The sequence below is a fragment of the Phyllostomus hastatus genome, unplaced genomic scaffold, assembly GCF_019186645.2.
Source record: "Phyllostomus hastatus isolate PE091 unplaced genomic scaffold, TTU_PhHast_1.1 phas_contig_86, whole genome shotgun sequence".
NCBI classification, from domain to species: Eukaryota; Metazoa; Chordata; class Mammalia; order Chiroptera; family Phyllostomidae; genus Phyllostomus; species Phyllostomus hastatus.
In genome coordinates this window covers 11200213-11222978 of record NW_025333977.1, presented here as the reverse complement: position 1 = coordinate 11222978, position 22766 = coordinate 11200213, and the positions used below count along the sequence as shown (strand labels likewise).

Here is a 22766-nt window from a genome sequence, read left to right as displayed (position 1 = left end):
CTTCAGCTTAATCCCTTCCTGATCTGACAGTGCCAAATTTTACTGTAATCATATTTAGTTTGGGGTTGAGAGTCTTCATTTCCTGCTTCTCAGAAGTGCTATTAGAGTCTTCATTGGGCCTCTCTCTATTGTTAGCAAGGTAGAATGGGCACGGAGAGCTAATATTCCTTCCCAGGTTTCTGCAGTGGTAGAGGCAAGTCCTGTGTTGGGCAGAATAATTAATGTACAGGATTCATGCCCTCTCCCTTAAGTGAATAGAAACTTCATCTGAAAGTTGGATTCTAAAGATTGCTTTTAAGGAGGTTTTTAAAGGGAGGGTGGTGGCACTGGACATTTTGCAGGAGAAAAGTTTCATGTAGCAAATGAATATTCTATGATTATGCCCTAGCTGGTGTAGCTCAGTGGATTGAACCTGGGCTGGGAACCAAAGAGTCTCCAGTTTGATTCCCATGCAGGGCACATGCCTGGGTTGTGGGCCAGGTCCCCAGCGGGGGCCATGTAAGAGGCAACCACACATTGATGGTTCTTTTCCTCTCTCCCTCCCGCTCTCTCTAAATAAATAAAATAATAGAAAACAATAAAAGAAAAAGAAAATTCTATGATCATAGTTCATCCTTTAAAAATTTTTTGCCAAGTGTACAGTTAAAATATATGAAAATATTAGCAATATTAATTGTCATGGTTCATATGAAACCTTGAAGCATTGAGGAAAAGGTTGCTACATGTCAATAGTTTTTCACTGTGTCCTGGCTGGAGTGACTCTGGATCAAGTGCCACCGGCCTGCAAACCAAAGGGTCTCTGGTTCAATTCCCAGTTGGGGCACCTGGGTTGCAAGCATGAGAGGCAACCAGACATCGTCTCTCTCTCCATTCCCCTCTGTCTAAAAAATAAAATAAAGTCTTTAAAAATATATATATAGTTTTTCAGTGTAGACATAACTTTTCGTAACCATTTTGTGTGAAGAATAATGTTCAAATAGCACGACAGAAATGAATAAGGTACTGGCATAATCCTTAGGAATTGTCATAAGTCTAAAATTTAGTACCCCGGCCCGTTACAGTTAATGTCACTATTGTAAAATATGAATATTGAAGCTTAATCTTATTTTCATTAAAATTACCTTAACTGTGGGGAAAGTTTACTTTTCATAGACTTACAATTAATGAAATTGTATTTTTTTAAATGCATGCATCTATAAATATAGGAAAATAAAAAGGACAAAAATTTGATATTTTAAAAGTTTGGCATATTTGATAAATTAATAGAACTGTCAAGCTAGTATGTCTGTATTTATTCTTGTCCTTTGTAAGAATTAGTATAAAATGGGAAAAAAATGTTGAAAGCTGCCCCTGTTGAGGTCTTTCATGAAATATCAGACTTATGTCCAGTTTGAATTAAAAATGCACAGCACAAAGTCATTTCTGTTGCTATAACTTTTGAAAGATCTAGCATTAGCTTGACAGCTAAGTATTTAAGTGTTTTTAGTACGTGAAATGTTCATTTGGTTATTTAAAAATGTGTGCTAAAGCTTGATATTCATGAATGTTTAAATATTTATTTGGAGATATTTGAAAGAAATTCTCCAGATTTTATATAAGGGATTATTTAGATGGTCAACATGATTGCAATGGATCTATAAAAACAAAGCAGTAATAAAATATTCTTTTTATTTTCAGTAAATAGTAGCCAAGTATACCTTTTTATCATTGATGTTAAAATTATACTAGATTGGCATTATGTAGTAAAAAGCAAATTCAGTAACTTCAAGTCATTCACACTTACCACCGAACTTTCTTGTTACGAAGACAGACTGAATTACTGGTTGTATCTCCTACTAGTGACCTGGGTGAAAGGAAGAGTAAGCGGAGCCACAACACTTTTCCTTCGAGAAGAGGTGGTGTACGGATAGTTTGGGATTGCAAGAATTTCACTGGGAACTATTCCAAAATCTCTTGCTTTTTAATTTTTTTACGGGCTTTGGTAGTTGTAATGTTGAAGACTTTCTTTAAAGAACAGTGTGGGAGTATAGAGAAAATATTTTTGTTTCTTTACCATTAAAGCTTGCTGAGCCAATTTTACTGATACTTGGGACCTGTGCTGAAGGAGAAGCCCTCGAAGTTAAATTTGTGCCTGGATAGTGAGAAGCCATCCAGAATACATTAGTTTGCTAGGGCTGTCAAACAAAATACTACACTACAGACTGGGTGGCTTAAACAACGCAAAATTATTTTTTCCCACAATTCTGGAGGCTAAAAGTCCGAGATCAAGGTGGCAGCAGCTGTGGTATCTCCTGAGGTCTCCTTGGTTTCGAGACTGCCAGCTTTTTGCTGTGTCTTCACATGACCTTTCTTTGTACACACACATCTCTGGTATCTCTCCCTATGGGAAGGATGCCAGTCCTATAGAATTAGAACCCCATCCTTAGGACTTAATTTAACTTTAATTACCTCCATAAAAGCCCTGTTTCCAAATACAATCACATTGGGGTTCAGGTTCATAACATGAATGTTGGAGGGACATAATTTGGTGCATAACAGATACTTGCTTCTCTAGTATGCACATTTTAAGAGGAAATGAGACCTGGGGCCATGGCCGTATCTCTGGGTTGTAAATCTAAAGACAAGTTTGTCTTCCCTCCTGAAGACATATGCATACACTCCAAAGGAGAACCCAGGGTTCTTCCCAAGGAAAACTTGTTTACACTAAGGAATTAAGATTTCCTTTCTCTGAAGAAAGGAGGGCTTCGGTACAGCTGTCCTGGAGCGACCCATATTCCTGTTTGTATTGTGGGGTTCCTCACCTGTACTACAAACCCCAGTAAATGTAGGCTCTGACGAACTGTTAATGGGTCTGGTTCTCATCAGTCACCACACAGGTGAGCATTGGAGTGTGTGGAACAAATGTGATCATTGTAAGTAGTAATTAAACCTATCCATGCTCCAGAAACTTTGTGTGTACTTTCAGTAGAATACGAGCAAATAAAACTTAACAAACACGTTTCATCTGATGTTTCTTGAAATTGTAATCTCTTTAATACACATTTGGGGGGGGCATGTTATATTATGGTTAGAGGCTTGGGGTAATGAAAACCTGGGTCTCAGAACCCAGAGTTCAGTCTTAAGTGATGTCCCTTTTTTATATTTTCTCCTAGTCTAAAAGGGGCAAATCAAGGATTTAATTTAAGGTAATAAGTTAAAAAGTCAGCGCCTGTGGGTAGAGGAAATAATAAATCTAGTATTTGAGTAATGAGGTATGACTTGAGGCAAAAAAAAAAAATTGGAAGGTTTATGTGAATAAATCAGACCCTCCTAAATTAGCCTTATTTCATGACAGAATGGAATGGCACAGCAATGGACTACAAATAGGACAATCCTGTAAAAAGACTTCATTCTGAACTTGATACAAGGATTACAAGCGTTAGATCATCACAGACATATACATTATCCTTGATATATTGGTGAGTCCCTTATAGTCTTTGATTCTTACTTGATTCAACAATTTATTATCTTTTCTGCAATACAAATTCCTTGACATGTCTCTCTCCTTTAGAGCTTCATAATTTACTCAGCAAAGAAAGGGCAATGAAAGAAAGAGGAGGCAAAGAGGAAAGAGGAGGTAACTTCGTTTAGGAGAATGCTCTGGGGAGGCGGTTTTCTCCTACATGCTTACCACAGCCTCTTCTGAGGGCAAGTGCCATGCTCAGAGCCCCAGGCTTAGCAAAGCAACTCTAGCTTTACCTTATGCTTAAGTGGCCATTTGTGAGCACTTAACCATGCATGTCATAGTGACTCCAGCTGATTGTGCTAGAGGAGTAAGTCCCTGATTGACACACAGGCAATTTGTAGACCAGCTATCAGTCTAGTAGGTGTCTTGACATGAAAACCTTGCTTGATATGGATGATAATGTCTGTACCAATCCTAGTTTCTCAGGGCATCATACAAAGAGCAGGAGATGCAGAGCGTGTGTTGGCAGTGGAAGGAGAATAAGAAATACACAGGCAGACACCGAGTTGTTGGAGCTGGGTTAATATTTGTAGGGATCCGCTCCTGGGGTATGGGGCAGTGTTGGTGGCTAAACTCAGTAGAGCTCTATTAGATCCTGGATGTAGCCCAAACTATGTCCTAACTATATCACATTTCCTTGTCACTGCCTGATAACCAGCTTGAGGTCCCAGGGTTCCTTGCTTCTACTATCCAAAAGCCTCCCACCACCTATTTAAAAAAACAAAACAGAAACAAAGTATAATGTACACAAAGTGCACACAAATCAATTTCAATAGCATACAGAAACTGTCCAATATAATTGTTTCCTCCTCCCTCCTTTGTGCTACTATTGTTACACAAACCATATCTTTATACATTATAGTCTTATTATTTTACCTAGTTGTATTTGAAATCATACAGGAGAAGCAAAGAGTTATAAACAAAAGTACACTTCTGCTGTATTTTATATATTTTGCAGTACCTTGACTGGTAATCTTTAATTCTTCATGTGCACTGTAATGACTAGTTCTGTTCTCCCTAAAGGCTGTAGGACTGAATTGGTGTGGAAGAATATGGAAGAGAAGGTAGGAGGTGGACAAAATGAACGAGGAGGAAGGGTAGGTAGAGAATATAGAGAATTGAAGAGGATGTCTCTCATTCAGCTAATATTTAATAAGATTCTTCTATGTATCGGGAACTATGCTTGGCTCTGGCAATGCAGGCATATACCCAGGCATGGTAAAGAGACACGGTCCATGGCCTACACACTAGCAGGGAAGGAAAGGAATAAAAAGAAAGCCTGTCCGTCAGTCCATCAAATTACAAACTAAATTTTATGTGCTGTATGGAGAGGACCTACTTGAGATCACGTGTTCAGAAAAGCCGTCTTTGTGGATATGATACTTAAACCGAGAGGATAAGAAGCCAGGCTGATGGTGGTGGTAAGGTGGAGAGACTTAAGGGGAGGAGGGATCAGGACGTTCTAAGCAAACGGAACAGTAAGTGCAAAGCTGTAAGGCAGGGATGAACTTGGCATGTGTGAAGAACACAAAGAAGGTCAGTGTACTCAGTGTGCTTGGGGCGTAATGAATGAAGTAGGGAGTGGAAAAGAAAAGCTTAGATAGCTAGGGTCTTGATTACCCAGTATCTTGCACATGAGCCTAAAGAATTTTGACATTACTTAAAGCATAATGGAAAGCCATTAAAGCAGAAATAATGCACAGAAAGTCTGTAGTCTCTGCCTTAACACATATTCTATGTCCAGCACAGTGTTTTGCCAACATTTCATTTTAATTTCAAAACGGTGATTTCATGTAAAAGTCTACATTTGCAGCTTACCATGAAAAAAGATGAAGATCTCTCCATACTGGACTCCAACTGTTCAGTGCACATTGGGTGTCATCCAATGCGAGGGTTTTGCCAGGCAAGTGCCAAGAAGGCGGGGGAACTGGAGTTGAAGCTATTTACAAGGGAGTGATTATACGGCTGAAACAGAGACTAAGCTGGAAAAGATGGGAACTAGATGGGGCAGGTGAACAGGGCACGGTTCAGTGGCATGGTCATCTCAGTGAGCGCAAAAAATTGTTGCTGTAAGTGGAGGAATGAACTACTTCAACTTCCTTTCTTGCATGGCACCTGCGAAGCCCACACTGCAGCTGGGTTAACTGAAATCACAAACTGATCATCTTCCCACTAGCGTAGTCGAGAACTCTTCAGTCCTCACCCACGTCCCACACAGATCACCCACGCTGTAGGAAAACCCTGTGGGAAAGTGTGGAGTCGTCACTGCTAGGGTGTCCCGAAACGGGTTGGGAGGCCCGCCCACAGGCGACGGAAGGTGGGAAGGAGGTCCTCCGGCCACTCCCAGCGCGCGGTGTCCGAAAAGCCCGAGGATCTTGTGTCCCCGCGGTCCGCCCGAGGAGCGCGGCGCCCCCTGCCGTTCGCCCGTGGAGCGAGCGCGGCTCGGGCTCGGGCTCTCTGGAAGCCGGGAACATGGCTGGGCGGGCTGCGACCGGGGCCTCGCCGCCGGCCGACCGAGATGGAGCATCGCCCAATGTGGTGGCGCGGCTGTCGCAGTGGGCGGACGACCACCTGCGCCTCGTTCGGGTATCGCACCCAGCCAGCCGGGCAGGTGGTGGGCGGGCCGTGGACAGCGGGCTCCAAGGCCACAGCCCCAGGCGCATGTGGGCGAGGGGCAGGCGCGGCGGGCCCGGGAGGCCGGCGCTGCCCAGGTCCTGCCAGCACTGCGCTGGGACCCGGGACTCCCTAGAGAGCGGGAGCCCGCGGGTCTCTTAGAGCCGTTGCGGAGGGCAGAGCACGTAGGCCCTGTAGGCCTGGGGAGAGGAGAGCTTTCTTTGTTTTGTTTTTATTTTTAAGTGAAGTAGGAAGCCACTGAAGTTCTAGCAAGGGAGGGACGTTTGAGGCCGCCAGGCTAGAGGGGATTGTGGCTAAGACCCATTTGGTGGAGGTGGCGTGAATGGTGTGTGGCGGGGGACTGGGTGGGGGGTGGGGGGCCGGTGCGAAGAAATGGAGGAATCAGGGCAGCTCCCCCACTCGGTAGATGTTGGCAGAAGTTGCTGATATGTAGTAGTGGTTGGGGGTAAATGTTCTGTTAGGGTAATCTAGAGGACTTTTTGGACACGTGAACTTGAAGATGCCTATTAGACTTTTAAATAGAGCTGTGTGAACTCGAACATGGTCATTGGACTTCTAAACGTAGTGGGAGATGTTCTAGGCAACTGGATATGAGTCTAGTGTTGAAGGGAGATCAGAACTGGTTATACTTTTTGGAATGAGCTGCGTATGCCTGAAGAAGTATGTAAATCTTGGAGCGAGTCAAAAAAACTGAAGTACCCTAGTTTCAAACTGAGACCTGCAGGGCTCTCTAACAGCTAGAAGTGGGGGAGTGAAAAGAAGAATGTCAGCAAAGATTAGGAAGGAACAGTGAGGGAGGAGGAGGAACACCAGGTGTCCTAAAAGCCCAGTAAAAAGAATATTTTTAGGAGGAATGACTGACTTGGTTGAATTCTTCTGGGAATTTGGGTAGGACGAGCAGCCTTGCAAATACTCGGCAGCCAAGCAGCACACAGGGCGACTAGGACGATGCCTGATCTCACTTCCAGCAGTGCAGCTCCAGTCCTTAAAGCACTGTCTACCACTTAGTGCTAGATAATATTTCCTGCATTAATGAATGGTGGTAGGTATGTATATGCGTGTTAGTTGACCAGCCCTCCAGTCTCCCAGGTAAACAGAAACAGATGCATGGATTATTTTAAATGGAGAAACGACTTCAGTAGGATTGGGAAAGGAAACAGCGTTTAAGTTAGTTGAGAGATTATTGCAAATAACCCATGACAGCATGTAGCCCGTGTATGCTTTCAACTTCATTTTTTTAATAATACTTAGTTGTATTTATCAAGGAAAGCATGTCATATTCTCACTTTTGTTCAGGGAGTTGCAAAGTTCTTGTTTTTTAATGAAACTCCTTTAGGTCTATTTCTTTTAAATGAAATACTATGAAAACATCACTAAGTTTTTCTCAACTACTTACTCACATGTATTTTCCAAGGTGTTGTATTTTTAACATTTTGATGGTCGAGTTTTCCACCAAATACTTAAATTCCCACTGTAGACTCAGGATTCTGTGAGTTACTGTGGTCATTACACACGAAGTGTTAAACTTACCCTTGCTTTCAAAGAACTCATGGTTAAAGGAATCCAGTTAATAGAGAGCAGTACAATATTATGTGAACAATTACTGTGCATGCCAGATTGTTTGGGAGGAAAAGGGGAAGATTAATAGTTAGGTAAGCAGTTAAAGGTTTTGGTTTTTTTTGGAATAAGTAGGCCTTTTGTTGAAGAATGTGCCTTATTTGGATGGTTAGATATAGGAGGATGGTCTTTTTTTCCCCCTTCTAATTAATACTTTCACTGTTGTGAATAATAATTAGAATTAATCATTAAATCTCTTTCTGAAGAACTTCAGCACCATCATGGCCATAGCTGGAATAACATTACTTCTGAGAAGTGTTCGACTGGTAAGTTAAAACATGAACAAGGCATTGTGGGAAACAATAGTTCATTTTTTCTCACTTCAGTTTTTATCTCAAGCAGTGTGGCATTTTGGTATTCATATTAGAGACATTTAAATACTATTTTACAACAATGAACAATTAAGATCTTGTTTTAACAGTCACACATCCTCTGTATTTTATGGGAAGTAATTGCACAGCCTATATTTCCATCATCACTTTCTTTATGCTTAAAAAGGAATCTGAAAAGATTTAGTTTGCCCCAATGGTATAATCACTAAATTTGCATTTCAGACACTGTGGAATATCTCAAAACTTTCTATAGCGGTTTTAGATTTAGATCACAGCAGAATTATGTCCCTTTCACTGAATAATTTATGCTAGCTCTGATTTGCAACAATCTTGAAGATTGTTCAATGAATAAAGCAAGATGTGCAGTGTAAGAAAATAATTTATGCTTTCAGCCACAATATTTTTTTGCACTTTAATAGTGTTTTAATAATAAACATTGTGGAAATTCATTTGCTATGTCAAGATTTACAAGGTTTTTTTAATAACTACTTGCTATAGGATGTAATCTTAGTATCCTATTACAGTCTCACATGGATTTATTGCTTCTGTGTATATTAATTTCCTACATCTATTATCTCTTATTGTTTTATATTATCATAGACTGACTACAAGTATTACTGTACTACATCTTTTCCAGCTGTTGTCTTTTCCCCCTGGCTCCATGTCAACACTTTTGTCTTTTTTTTAATAAATGCCTCAGTCTTATTTTTAATCTTACAACTAATAGGTTCTTTCTCACAACTCCATGATTTTGTAAATAATTTCTTTAACATAATATATGTATATGTTTATTTGTACATATTTTATATATTATCTTTAATATATATATGACCGGAACTTTTGAAACTTCTTTTCATTCTAGTTTTTTCTTCCTTGATCTTAAAAATCTATATATTCCATGTATTTTGAATGTTTTCAAATTGTCAGAATGTTAAATGATCTGATTACGAGTTTGGGTAATAATAGCGCTGAGGGATCATTTGGCTTGGTAACCCTTAAAAATATACTTAAATCGGCCCTGGCTGGCGTAGCTCAGTGGATTGAGCGCGGGCTGGGAACCAAAGTGTCCCAGGTTCGATTCCCAGCCAGGGTACATGCCTGGGTTGCAGGCCATAACCCCCAGCAACCGCACATTGATGTTTCTCTCTCTATCTCCCTCCCTTCCCTCTCTAAAAATAAATAAATACAATTTAAAAATATATATATACTTAAATCATCCCTGGCTGTTGTGGCTCAGTGGATTGAGCACCGGCCTGCGAACCAAGGTTGCCAGTTTGATTTTCAGTCGGCACATGCCTGGGTTGCAGGCCAGGTCCCTGGTGGGGGGCACACGAGAGGCAACCGCACATTGATGTTTCTCTTCCTCTCTTTCTCCCTCCCTTCCCTTCTCTAAAAATAAATAAGTAAAATCTTTTTTTTTAGTGTGTGAGCTTTTAAAAAAAAGATTTTCTTTATTTATTTTTACAGAGAGAGGAAGTGAAGGAGAAAGAGAGGGAGGGAAACATCAATGTGTGGTTGCCTCTTGTGCACCCCTCGCATACTGGGGACCTGGCCCACAACCCAGGCATGTGCCCTGACTGGGAATCGAACCAGTGACCTTTTGGTTCACTGTCCAGAGTTCAATCCATTGAGCCACACCAGTCAAGGCAAATAAAATATTTAAAAAAGAAAAATGTACTTAAATCAGTTTGGTGAAGGACAAGCAGACAAGCAGAAGCAGAAGGGAGTTGTACTTTTTTTTGGTAGTTTTGTCATACTTTTGCTCATTTTGAGTTCACAATTAACTAAAACTTCTAACTTTTTATATATGCTCCTGTTAGCTTATTTCTTCTATCCTTCATTAGTTGGGGGTATAGTACAGGGGAAGACGTTTACATTTTAACCTTTCATTCTTGTTGTCAAGATATTTTTATTTTTTATTTTTAAAGATTTTACTTACTCATTTTTAGGGAGAGGGGAAAGGAGGGAGAAAGAGAGGGAGAGAAATCTCAATGTGTGGTTGCCTCTCACGTGCCCCCTAATGGGGACCTGACCAGCAACCCAGGCATGTGCCCCAACTGGGAATTGAACCAGAGACCCTTTGGTTCACAGGCCGGCACTCAATCCACTGGGCCACAGCAGCCGTACTCAAGATCTTTTTAAATACTCACTCTGACTCTTAGTGTTCATACCCTTCCAAGCATCAGACCATGCTGATGTTTCATCCTTACGCTCTCATTCAGGTTGGTGGTGGTCATCTTAAACTGGAGAGGATCCAGTGAGAGGTTTGTGGCTTACTCCTAGAGTGCTTGCCCCCAGTGATACTGATGAATTCATCAGTGCCACTGTTGTGTGTCATCTATGTGACATTAGCCTATGCGTCTTTTTCCCACAGACTTTTCAAAAGAGCCTTTGTCAGGTGACTCATTTAAACTCTTCATTTAGGATTTCTGCTCTCTTGTATTTACATTCTGCATATTTCACATTCCTTTTTTAGATTTTTGTTTTAATTTATTTATTTTTAGAGAGAGAGAGAGGAAGGGAGGGAGAAAGAGAGGGGGCGAAACATCAATGTGTGGTTGCCTCTCATGTGGCCCCCACTGGGGACCTGGCCCACAATGCAGGCATGTGCCCTGGACTAGGAATCAAACTGGTGACTCTTTGGTTTGCAGCCAGGGCTCAATCCACTGAGCTACACCGGCCAGGGCTGCATATTCCACATTCTTTAGGTTATTGTTTTGCGTTAGTTTTGGTGCCACATTCTTAAATGCTAATGGTAGATCCACAGTCCTTCTCCACCCCACTTCCCACCCCCAGCGTCTTCTTTAGAAAAAGCCTGTAACACTCACCTACTTTTTATCTGGCTTCGCCAGTTGTTAACATCTGTGGCAGTTGTGCTTTCTCTCTCTGTGAAACTATTTGAAAGCAGGTTGCAGACATCAGGGAACTTGCCCCATAAATACTTCATAGTGTACTTCCTAAAACAAGAATATGTTCCTGCATAACCACATAAGTATTAATTCTATCAATTATATTTAACATTTTTGCAGTAATATGGTCTAAGATACAGTTTATATTCAGATTTGCCTTCGTAAAATATCCTTCGTAGCTGTTTTTCCTAACCGCAGATCGCATCAAGGATCCTGCACTGTCATGTCTCTCTAGTCTCCTTTAACCAGGGAAATTGTCACCACCTATTTTTAATTTCTGTCTCTTGTGACATGGTCATCGTTGAAGAGCCAAGCCAGTTGTGTTGTAGAATGTCCCACACTCTGGGACTTTGTGTGTCCTCATTAGCTTTAGTGTGAACAGGAAGGCAGTGGATACTGCTTACTGTACTGCATCAAGAGGATCATAATGCCAGTTTGCCTTATAACATTATCACACATGGCATATTTAATAATCCCTTAGTGTTTTAGATCCAGTCCGTATTAAAATTTCCTTGATTGTCTAAATGAGGTCTTTTTTAAATAGATGATATATGCAAATCAGGACTCAAATGGTCTGGCTATTATACTTGTTCGTTGTATCTCTGATCTGATGTATTTTATAACGATCTACACTTTCTATCCCCCCCCACCCCGCCCAAGCCATTGATTTGTAGAGCAACCAAGTTGTTTGTCCCGTTGAATGTTTCACATTCTGGATTTGTCTGCTACAGTACGTTACTCGTGTGGATTTTTTTATAATGTTTAGTTCAACTTTGCTGGCCTAGGAAGCTGGGTACTAATTTATCCTGGGTATGTGAAGTTCTTACATAGCCATGATTATGAGCAAAGCTAGTCCCCATGCGCCTGTAGGATTGTTAATGTGGAAGACGCAGTTCTAGAATGTCGACTAACTCCAGGGCATTAGGTGTTTGTTAGGTGCTTAATTACATTGCTAATGTGAACCTTTTTTTTTTCATTCCTTTTTCTCCTACAAGATGAAAAATAAGAAAAATAAAAGTCTTTTCCATTGAGAGTTCTAATTTAATCTGACTCAGCTTTGTGTAGGTTTTCCCAGCGGTACCTGCAGGAGCGGGCGGCATGTCTGTACACCAGAGTAGTGACCATTTAACTGGGTCTGTGTGGTGCCTGATGCGGATCTGCATTCACTACACTCACTTCTTTCTGATGAACTGTGGCGTATTTTGAGAATATTAGCTTTCAGAAGTTAGGAGTCTGTTTAATGTGCTCTATGAGGCAGGTTAACATAGTAAAGCAGTAACAAAGATTTCTAAAGAATGTTCTTGTTTCATTTTTTTATTACTCTCATTTATTACATTACAGTTACCCCAATTTTTCCCCTCTGCCCTCCTCCACCCAGCACCACCCACTGCTGCCACACTCAGGCCCATCAGTCCCCACACTGTTGTTGTCCATGTCCGCGGGTCATTCCTACATGTTCCCTTCCCCTTCTGTCCACCATTGATTGCCCCTCCCCTCTGGCAGCTGGCAGCTTATAAAGGATGTCCTTATAACTTTAAACTAAACCATTTAAAATATTAACATAAAATTTAGAACCAAATAAAAATTTTTCAGTGGCTGTCTTCTGAAATGTTTAAATAACAATTTGACACACTTAAATTTAAAGTGAAAATAATAACAAAATGTTGTATTTCTCTCCTTGTAAACCATCAGACGTCAAAATTTACAAGTTCTTCAGATATTCCAGTAGAATTTATAAGAAAGAATGTTAAACTACGTGGACGATTACGCCGAATTACCGAGGATGGTTTAGAAATTGAGCATATACCTATTTCTTTACCGATTATATCTTCATGGAGAAGTAAGTAAGATGCAAGGATAACACACACACACACACACACACACACACACACACACACACAGAGGGTCTGGCACAAATAACGCCCCTTTTTGATTACAAAATCTTTTATTACAGAATCATAAGCATGTAATTCTGTAATGTAACAGTTATACTCAAGCATATCACGACGTTTTAGTTGAAATGTTCAAACTGCTGTCCATCTCACGTGAGGCATTCACATACCCTGCCAACCACACTTAGGCAGGCATTGTTTCTGCCGGACCGTGTGTGTGTGTATATATATATATATATATATATATATATACTATATATATATATATATATATATATATATATATATATATAAAAATCTGGAAGTTTTTTTAAAAGGTAAATGGGTTTTTGAAATTATTCCATCTGTCATATACTTGTATTGTTTTCAAAGAAAACTTGAATATAGAAATAAACAGACTTCCATCTGGAGAGAGTCTGGGTATTTATAAATAAACATAATACATTCAGTTGGTTTTTTGGGAGTTAAATGGTTTTGCAGTTACATTCACAGCATAGTATTACAGCCACGCTCATTTCTGCCTGACCTTTTAGAGGAGCCACGTGGTGCTCTGCTGGTCAGGCTGGCCGGAGTGGAGCTCACTGACGCTGGCAAGGTGTGGCTGCAGAAGGAACTCAGACCTTCCCAGCCACTTTGGTTCCAGCTTCTCGGAAAGGAGAATTCAGCACTCTTTTGCTACCTTTTAGTGAATAAGGTAAGTTGTATAAAGAAATAATGAGCAATATTGTATTTTTTAAATTTATACATAACTATGTATATGTATATATGATAGGCCTAACTATGTTTTTGCCTTTTTAAATTGCTATTCTTCATGATTATATTTAGAGAACCAGGTATTTATCTCATATATAAATTTTATTGTAAAATTTTAGTTATATATGTTTATTATAAAAATAGAAAATTAAGAAAAAGGAAACACTTAAAATTATTAATGCCTGTGGACATTGCTAATTTAAGGAGTCAATAAACTCTTTATACATTTATTTATGTTATGGGAATATGATATCACACTTGATGTTAGAAACCATTTGTTGAATGATGCTTGTTAACTGGAAACTACAAAAAGCAAGGGTGTTTTCTGAAGGTGAACATTGTTCAGTCTTTGAACCCCAAAGCTGAGCATCCTTAAACACTCTCATGACCAGTGGCCAGCCATCGGAAAACACTGCCTCGTGTAACTGGGGTGGGGGTGGTGGGACGCCCCAGAGCGTCACAGGAGTTGCTGGTGCTGTGGGCGTCACTGCGCTGAGTCCGTGAGGGTGCCTCACTCAGGGTTTCGGTGGGTGATTACTGAAAAAAGAGCATAGAAAAGTTAAATAGTGTTTAATAGGAAATTAAATTATGACATGTTATTGTAACATGTCATGACAATAGGAAATGTTATTATGACAGAATTAAGAGTTGTTTTTCTTCTATTAAAAGTCCCTTATTATATAATAAACAAGAATAACTCAAAGAATAACTCAAAGAAAACAATAACCATACATTAAAGTGATTGGAATTGTATCCATTTTAATTCTTAGGTTTTTGACTTATTGATAGAAAACCTACTAGAATCCATAATTTTTTGTTTGTCCAGATCATATCCATTTCTATCAAAATAAGAATTATCCAAAAGCATCTTACATTTGAAATTGATGATATGAAATTATATGATGATGCCAAAGGCACTTCAAAAATACTGTCTCCTCTTTTGAGCTGAGGAGTACATTTTACTGATCCTCCACGCCACCCTATGGAGTCGCTGTCTGTATTCCCATTTGCAGACGGGACGCGGGGTGGCCGAGTGGAAGAGCCTACACTCGGGCCGCTCTTCCGGGCTCCGGAGCCCAGACCTCACCTTCCCTGTTTTACCTTCCGTAGCTTCCTGGCAGGGGGCCAAACTAGGCAGTATGTATATTGTGGTAATTTACATATGTTGAATTTTGCTAATGTGTGAGATTGAATTTTGATTATTCTGATTTTGATTTAAGGGAATGAGCTCTTTAAATAATTGAGAAAAATGTGATAAACATTTTAAAACTCTATTAACTCTTCAGCAGCATCATACACCAGAAGTTACTGCATTTAAAGAAGGAAAAGGTTCCTTTTTCTTTAGATAGTTCTAGAAAATATCTCCTACTTTAAACCTGGAGTTTTCACATTTTTATATTTTAACTGTAAATTATTTGTCTAAGGAAGCTAAGAAAGTACTAATAATTTGTTAAAATACCACAAGGCCTATAGAAATAGCTAAGCTGGATCTCCTTTATATTGTAAATTAGTGGGGAGAAAAAAAGTCCCATTTATCCAGTTTCGTTAGGAAGTGTGGGATTCCATGAATGAAATTTTCTAAAGGATGAAAATTCAAGGCCAGGCCTATTTTTATGTTAATTATTTGGTGGAAAGTGTTTTAAAATGTTATTTACATGCCAGTGCCTTCGTTAACCTAATTTAATAGTTCCATGATGGTTCAGTTCATCTTGCATTTATCCACTGCTGAGTTTCTTCTGCCTGTCTCCTGTGGTCCATCCCCCACCAAACAACAAACAAACGAACCACTCTTTATATACTTTACTGCTTCTGCATCTCTTTGGGTGAGACCAATGAGACTGTGCAGAATAGTATGTTACAAAACAGGCAATTGACTTTGAGTAAGGATCTCTTTTAGTAATGAAATTCTTGGATTTCGCATAGCTGTTTTAAGCTCTTTGGGAAACCTTGACTTTTTGTTTTTTCTCGGGAAGACTCAAGTTGCTGAATGACTGATTTTAAAGTAAATAGATGGCAGCTGTGGGGGGAAGCTGGGGAGTGGAGGGATTGAGCAAAAAGGAAAAAGGACTGTGGAGATTACTGGGGGAGGGGAGTATTAGGGGACTAAATGGTAACAGAAAAAATAAAGATTAGATAAAAATATAGTAAGTATATGTTATGGGTATAGTATCAATTTTCTTAATTGGTTTGTGTTATTTGTTTATTCAAGGGTAGATTTTTTAGTGTGAGTCTGAATGAAGAAATTTTGAGAAGAGGCCTTGGCAAAACTGTTCTCATTAAAGGGTTAGATTATGATTCTAAAATCTATTGGAAAATACACAGAAACTTACTTAAAGCTGAATTAGCAGCCTTAAAAAAGGGAGAAGGAATCTGGAAAGAAGAATCTGAAAAAGAAAGTTATTTGGAAAAATTCAAAGGCTCCTGGAGAGAAATATGGAAAAAAGACAGTTATTTAAAAAGAATTGGATCAGATTTCAACCTGAAAAAAGAAAGTTATTATGACAAATTTAGAAACACTTATGAAGCATGGAAAGACAACTCATTAATCCTGAGGTTCAGAGAACTTAAGAGTCGCATACACTTTCGTAGAAAAGGGTGAAATATTCCTAGAGAGCCGGAGATGACTTACTGTGAGAAGAGCAGACTATGGAAATATATGGATATTCTTCATTGATTTAAAATGGGATTCCTCCCCTCCCCCGAAATGATCAAACTTGTATTCTCATGGCATTTAAATATTTAAGAGATAATTGTTATGAAGATGACATCAGAATAATTTAAACCAATTGTGATTAATGTAATATACTTTTAAGAAAAACGAAACACTGTAAGACCTTACCGGGTTGGAGGATATATACATGTACTGTTGGTCTTTGAAGAGAGAGTTTAACTCTGGGTTGTATTATTTGTAGTTATTTTGGACAGCCATATTTAATATTTGTTTGGAGAGAATAGTCTTCCATTTTTTTCAACTTCGATTATTTATAATAAAGGACCTGTTTATAACTCATGTCTGAGGCTGTTCTTTTCTCTCATCTGCTTTCTGTCTGTGCATGTGGGTCAGTGCTCCTGGAGAAGTTCACTTGGACCTTTCCTAGCAATAAAGAATGTCTAATTCCCACTGTTATTACTTGAGGACAGAATCTTTTGTTTTTTAAGGTTTTATTTATGTATTTTAGAGAGAGGGCAAGGGAGGAAGAAAGAGAGGGAGAGAAACGTCCATGTGTGGTTGCTTCTCATGGACCTCCAACCAGAAGCCCAGCCTGCCCCCTCAGCCATGCCCTGCCTAGGAATCGAACTGGCAACCTTTCAGTTTGCAAGACGCCCAACCCACTGAGCTACCCCAGTCAGGGGAGGAGTACAGAATCTTGACGATGATGATGAGGGGGATAATCCTGAAGCTAAAACATGTGTTTAGGATGGCAGCACAGAGTAGAAAGCATAGAGATGCCTTCTGACATTGTTAAACTCCTAAAGTAGCCAACCCTTGAAAGATTTTATCGTCCATCTTCCTAATTACGTGAAATAGTAAATTCACTCATTTTAAAGCCAGTTTGAGTTGGTTTGAGGATTTGGCATAAACACATACTTGCTGCTAAAACCATGCTGACAGTGCACAGCTTCTTTGACAGTGCTGGTGATAATCCCCTAACATCCACAATGTCCACATTTTTCTTAATGACCTGTGATCCTGATAAAAGTCAGAGGTATCATCTGGTCCAAATTGTTGGCTCCTGTGAGAATCAGCGATATAGAATACGAAGTTTCCTACAGCTGCCCGACTCCTGGTTAAAACATAACAAAGCAGCCCTGGCTGGTGTAGCTCAGTGGATTGAGCACTGGTCTGTGAACCAGTTGGGTTGTGAGTTCAATCCCCAGTGAGGGTACATGCCTAGGTTACAGGCCAGGTCCCTATTAGGGGGCATGTGAGAGGCAAGCACACATTGAAGTTTCTCTCTTTCTCCAACCCTTACCCTCTAAAAAATAAACAAAATCTCAAAAATATGTAATAGTGTATTTCCCTATGTGAAATGAGGTCACAAATTTTCCAAGGATTCTTTTTTTTAATGTGATTTTATTTCATCACCTTTGGGGAGGATAAGAGGTTATGTTACCAATTCAAGGTTTGTGTGCCTGATGCTTCAAAGGCCCATATTCAAAATGTCAGCTTGGAGTAAGGAAAGGTTTATTGACTGAGAAAGTACCAGCTCGTGAGGATGGGGCCTTACAGCTTCCGCAAATCCACGAGAGCCCAGAATTCAGGCTGCTTCTGTGTGATGGGAAGGGAGAGCGGGCCAGGTAAGAGGTGTGTGACCCCTAGACCCCAACAGAGGGCCCAAGGAAGAGGGCGAAATCTCAACATCTTGTTCCCTGGTCTCTGATCCGGCTGATCTGAGTCTGGTCTTGAGATTCCTGCAAATTTTTGTCAGAAGCTCAAGTCTCAAGCAGAATGCCTCTAATAATTAGCCTATCTGTAATTATATGCAGGAACTACTTGCATGAAGGCCATGGGAGAAAGGCAGGCTACAATTAAGGTAGGGTCAGGGAGATTAACAAGCATTTCACTCTTACAGTTACATGCTAGCTTCTATAAGCTGGGCCTAATGCCTCAATAGCTTTTTGTTTTGTTTTAAGGGGATGTTTTATTTTTATTTACACTGAAATAAATATTTTAAACTAGTTTTGTAGCAACCTCTGGAGCCATTTGCATTTCCAGTTTGCCTCCCAGTGATGTCAGATCTCATCTTGGTTCTCACTATAATTAGTTCTGATGACCTCTACCAGCTCAGCCAGTAAACAATTGTCTCTCCAGTTAAGGCAGGTGAAGGTGAGGCTGGTGCAGGTCTTTCTATAGACTAGAATCCGCTCACCTTTCCCTTGATGCTATCGTAGGGAACTCTGATTTTATGGATGAGACGGACAAGAAGAAAAACAGATCAGTGGGACTTGTGTCACATGCAGTCGCCGTGTGCTGAATACTCTTGCTGTCCACTTAAAGAGGGGCAGTGTCAATAACTACTCGAAGGTTAGGATGAATCCCATTGGTCAGCAGCTTTCATCTGGGCCAACAACCTCTGCTTTTCTGTTTTTCTCTCTGGTGTTTGTTGTAGACAAGCTTGTTTGGGGGCCCAAGGGTAAAGTGCTCTAGGTAATTGCAGAGAGGCTAGATCTTTGTCATTGGAGATGTTTACAACAGGGCTGTTTGGAAAAGTGGGAAGATCCCTTTTAAGCTGGACTTCTGACCATAGTCCAGGTTCTTTGCCTTGTTCAAATGGAGAATTTATTACTTCTTGGTCTTCCTCCTGCCTTCAAAACAGGATCCATGACCATCTTCCCCTCTTGGCATTTGCATATCTAGACCCTTTTACTTTTTAAATATATATTTATCAAATGAATTTAGTTCTTAATTTTTCTAAAGGATTGGATTTTTATGACCCTTATCAATCTGTTTTCTTCTAGATCCACATTTCCTTTTTCAGGTTTTATATATTTATTTATTTACTTATTTTCTGATCATACTTCTTATATAGGAGATGTTGACAGCAACACCAGCCTTATCCTAAGTAATGATGGACAAAACTTGGGAGGAGAGTGAGAATTGCGCCCATACGTATGACCAGGCACAGTTGTGGTTGGGCAGCTGAAAGCATGCTCTAGCAACATCCAGAAAGGAGGAAACAGACAACCAACTCTCCTTACAATTTGCTTTCTGTTTGCTGTATTGATGTTTCTGTTGGTTCCGCCCACGAGACAGATGTCTAGATGCTGGCTCCTCTCTGACACATTTGGTCACAGTTGTTCCGTGAGTGCTCTCTAGGGGTCCTCTGTCTTGGGAAACTCTTACCACTCTCTCTCCTCACCTACTTAACTCCCGGGCAGTCCGGTCTATGGTCTTTTACTTCTGGATCCCTACCCTCCGGGACGGCTAGGGCACTGAGTTTGCTTTGGTAAGGTGACTGGCCTTAATCACTCCATTCATGGGTGTGTGTGTTGGGAGGAGGGATGGATCAGCAAGTCTGTTTCGACCCTGCCACTTCGCATGGTATTAGTTCAACTTAAAGGAATTTCATGGATTTTGATACTAAATGTACTAGTGATGGGAATGTAGGCTATCCACCACGTGCTTCCTCTCTCTTGCTTTCCTCTTTTGTCATGCTTCTTTCGTCTTGTCTCAGGAATCTGAGGTGCCAGAGGGTCCAGTAGTTTAGCAAATGTCAAAAGAGATCGTCACTATTTCCCAACGTAGTGAAAACAGGATGTACGGCATCCGGGGTCTTGCCTGAAGGGCAGTGAAGAGCTAACATCAGATCCTCCCCCTCCCTGTGTGAGCAGGTGAGGGAAGGGATGGTTGCGGCTCCACAAACCCCGCCTTCCTCCAGGACCTCTGTCCTCTCTCGGTTGTGAAACCTTCTAATCCGCTTACCTTTCCGACCTCTGGGAAAGCGTGGGGAATCTGCTGCCTGAAATGCCATCTCTTAAACACTTGACTTGAAGAAATATTAGGGTCATTAATTCCAACAATTGTGCTATCATCTCTCCCATTATTTCTGCTCTCTGTGGTAATTTTGAGTGTGCTAAAGATGTATAGTGGTTAGTGTAGTGTTCCGTACTTCACACCATCCTGGAACACTTGCAATGTCTGCTTGAGAATGGACTATATCTGAGACAGGCAGATAATACTGGGCCCAGAGTTTCATCCTTTTCTGGATGTCCCCAGCATCAACTGGTTCCTCATCAAGGTGAAGTTTGCATCTCTGAGACATGAGTTCCCCCGGGGTAATGCAACTCCATGCGCTGTCCTCAGGCATATTGTTGACACAGTCTGACCCACATCCAGTGGTGGCATATGGCGCTAATGTAGAGACAGTGGCTTTTCATGAACAGACAACGTGGTTCACAAAGCCAAGAAACAGCAGCATTTCAGAAGTCGGAGGCACCGACAGAATCATTCTTGCTTAAGCCACCATTGGCAGACACACTGAGGAACAGCAGGTGCTGCAGGGATAGCCTGGGTGGAGGTGGGGTCCCAGCTTTGCTTTGTGATGTGGAGAGACGTTTTCCTCAGCCTTCTTGGGGTCCCTAGCTGGGCCTGAAAATTAAACTGACAAAGACAGATTACCAAAAGGAAAAGCATACATATTTATTTAATTGGTTTTATGGGACATGAGAGACTTCACAAGGAAACAATGACCCAAAGAAACAGACCTGAGTGTCTTGTGCTAGGTTTGACGAAGAGCACCCAGTCACGGGGGAGTATGGTAAGGTAAGGAGTATGAGACAAGTGTACTAACCTGGAGGGAATTTAGCAAGACCTGTTCCGGTTCCTCTTGGCGTCCCTTTGCTGTTGGAGATAAGGGTGTTCCTTTCCTCCAGCTATAGGGAGGACACTTCTTACAGGAGGGTTTTATGACCTGTTTCAGGGAAGAAGGCAAGCGAAGGAGGAAGACAAGTGACTTTTCTGCTCTGGCCATTTTCTCAGAGTCCTTCAGCTTTAAATAGGAAATGTGTCCAGGTGCTGGTACTTTGGGGTGGTATGTCCTGAACCTCATTAGTGGTGTGGAGCTTTTCTAACGCTGTTTCCAAAAGCTGCTATTTCAATGAAGGCAAGTCACAGGAAGAAAGTAATGCAAATTTATGAAAAGACTGAAGAAAAGAAAAGACCTCATGATTAAATATTAAAACATGAAGAATGGAAATTTAAAAGTGATAAGGAAAAAAGCTTAATTATGAGTCAACTATACTTCTATTTCAAGATGGCCATTAGCTTATTTACTTCCATTCAAATTACATGAAAATATCAAACAAATACTAAAATAGAAAAAAATGGTGTCAATGCTGGAAAATGGGACAATGCCATCATTAACTATCTAGATATTTGGAAGTTTTGCAACGTATGATGAAATGGCATTAGATTGAGATACTGATGATTTTAGGGTCTAGTATTTAGGGAAGACGGTAAGGCTCATATAGAAGTAAGTCCATGCTCTAGTTTGGGGTCTCTGAGTGATAAGAATTTCTTTTGGTTGGGTCCAGCAGTAGTTCCTCCTGACCTGGAAGCCTAAGACGAAATGTCAATGCGCACAAATATATAATATTCAGGGAAAATAGGATGTCTCGGCAGTTCATAATATACATCTTATCCCTCTGGACAGCGATCATGATGATTCCCAGTGCTGGCAGTGTGTGAATTTCTTGGTCAGTCAGTCCGGGTTCTGCTGTCCTCCAGAGCCTCTTGGACAGTAGGCGTAGGGGGAAGGTCTACCCTCTGAGGGCTGGACTACTTTAGAAGACCCTGTCTGTTGATGTGGGTTCATGGCCAAAGTATTGAGCAATCACGGGCCTTTTTTTTTCTTTCAGAGATTCAATCCTGTATGGCTTTGAGATCTCTCACTTTACCGGGGTGGGGGAAAAGGTGTGCAGTTGGGGTCCTGTTGAGCACACTTGTTTCTGTTCTGATCATTATGCTCAGGATGTTTTGCTTGTTTTATATTTTTTAAGGACACCCTGGAGCAGTGTTTTCCAACTGGAGGCCCTGAACTACTAGTGAGATGTGAAGTCAGTTTAATGGGCTGTCACCAGCAATGAAAAAGGAAACATAAGAGAATAAAATTTATCAGACTGAGTTGCACATAGCAAAGACAGCGGTTGTTTGGCTAATTTGTTTTCATTTTTTAAAAACTTGGAACACTTCACAAACTTGCATGTCATCCTCACACAGAGGCCATGCTCATCTTTTCCGCATCTTTCCAGTTTTAGAATATGTGCTGCTGAAGTGAGCATTTTTTGTGGTATAAATATATTTGAATGTGTGTCCTGACTTGCAGTATAAAAATACATGTGTTACTGGAAGTCACTGTAGAAGACCTCATTTTCTAGTACACCTTTGAAGAAACTCAATGACTAGATTTCCGTAACTGAAGTAAGGACAAGCAATTCAGACAGTAGTGAAGTTTTTGTAAAAATGAAGTTTTGGGGATTATTCTATTTTCTGTTTTATTTTGGTTATCAAAACACAGCTTGTGGGTAATTTAGTAATGAAGTTGAGTAATAGCGCCCTCTCCTGTTCTTCCACAACACTGCAAACATTTATTTTAGCACTTGTCACATAATTATCTATCTACTT

General features: G+C 40.5%; 1 protein-coding gene and 1 non-coding gene across 3 annotated transcripts; one reads left to right on the top strand and one right to left on the bottom strand.

Annotated features, from left to right (window-relative positions):
- The first annotated feature begins 5952 nt into the window (after positions 1 to 5952).
- CUNH3orf33 (chromosome unknown C3orf33 homolog) lies at positions 5953 to 22275 on the top strand. Of its 2 annotated transcripts, none has more exons than XM_045851505.1 (5): positions 5953 to 6091; positions 7963 to 8022; positions 12690 to 12837; positions 13423 to 13583; positions 22142 to 22275. In XM_045851505.1, exons 1-5 carry the CDS (start codon positions 5978 to 5980, stop codon positions 22226 to 22228), a joined length of 570 nt encoding a protein of 189 aa, XP_045707461.1. In that variant the 5' UTR covers positions 5953 to 5977; the 3' UTR covers positions 22229 to 22275. The 2 variants fall into 2 exon arrangements, with proteins under 2 accessions (XP_045707461.1, XP_045707460.1); XM_045851504.1 differs by lacking the exon at positions 22142 to 22275 and adding an exon at positions 15852 to 16652.
- A 41-nt stretch (positions 22276 to 22316) lies between these two features.
- Positions 22317 to 22423, bottom strand: LOC123827582. Its single transcript, XR_006787246.1, has one exon. It is a non-coding gene; the product is annotated as a U6 spliceosomal RNA (small nuclear RNA).
- Positions 22424 to 22766: the final 343 nt, after the last annotated feature.

What these genes read in the sequence shown, in the direction of transcription:
- CUNH3orf33 (XM_045851504.1), top strand. Translation starts at nt 5,978, where the DNA reads ATGGCTGGGCGGGCTGCGACCGGGGCCTCGCCGCCGGCCGACCGAGAT. An exon ending in TTCTGAGAAGTGTTCGACTG is followed by an intron (nt 8,023 to 12,689) that starts GTAAGTTAAAAC and finishes GTAAACCATCAG; the next exon opens with ACGTCAAAATTTACAAGTTC. An exon ending in GCTACCTTTTAGTGAATAAG is followed by an intron (nt 13,584 to 15,851) that starts GTAAGTTGTATA and finishes TGTTTATTCAAG; the next exon opens with GGTAGATTTTTTAGTGTGAG.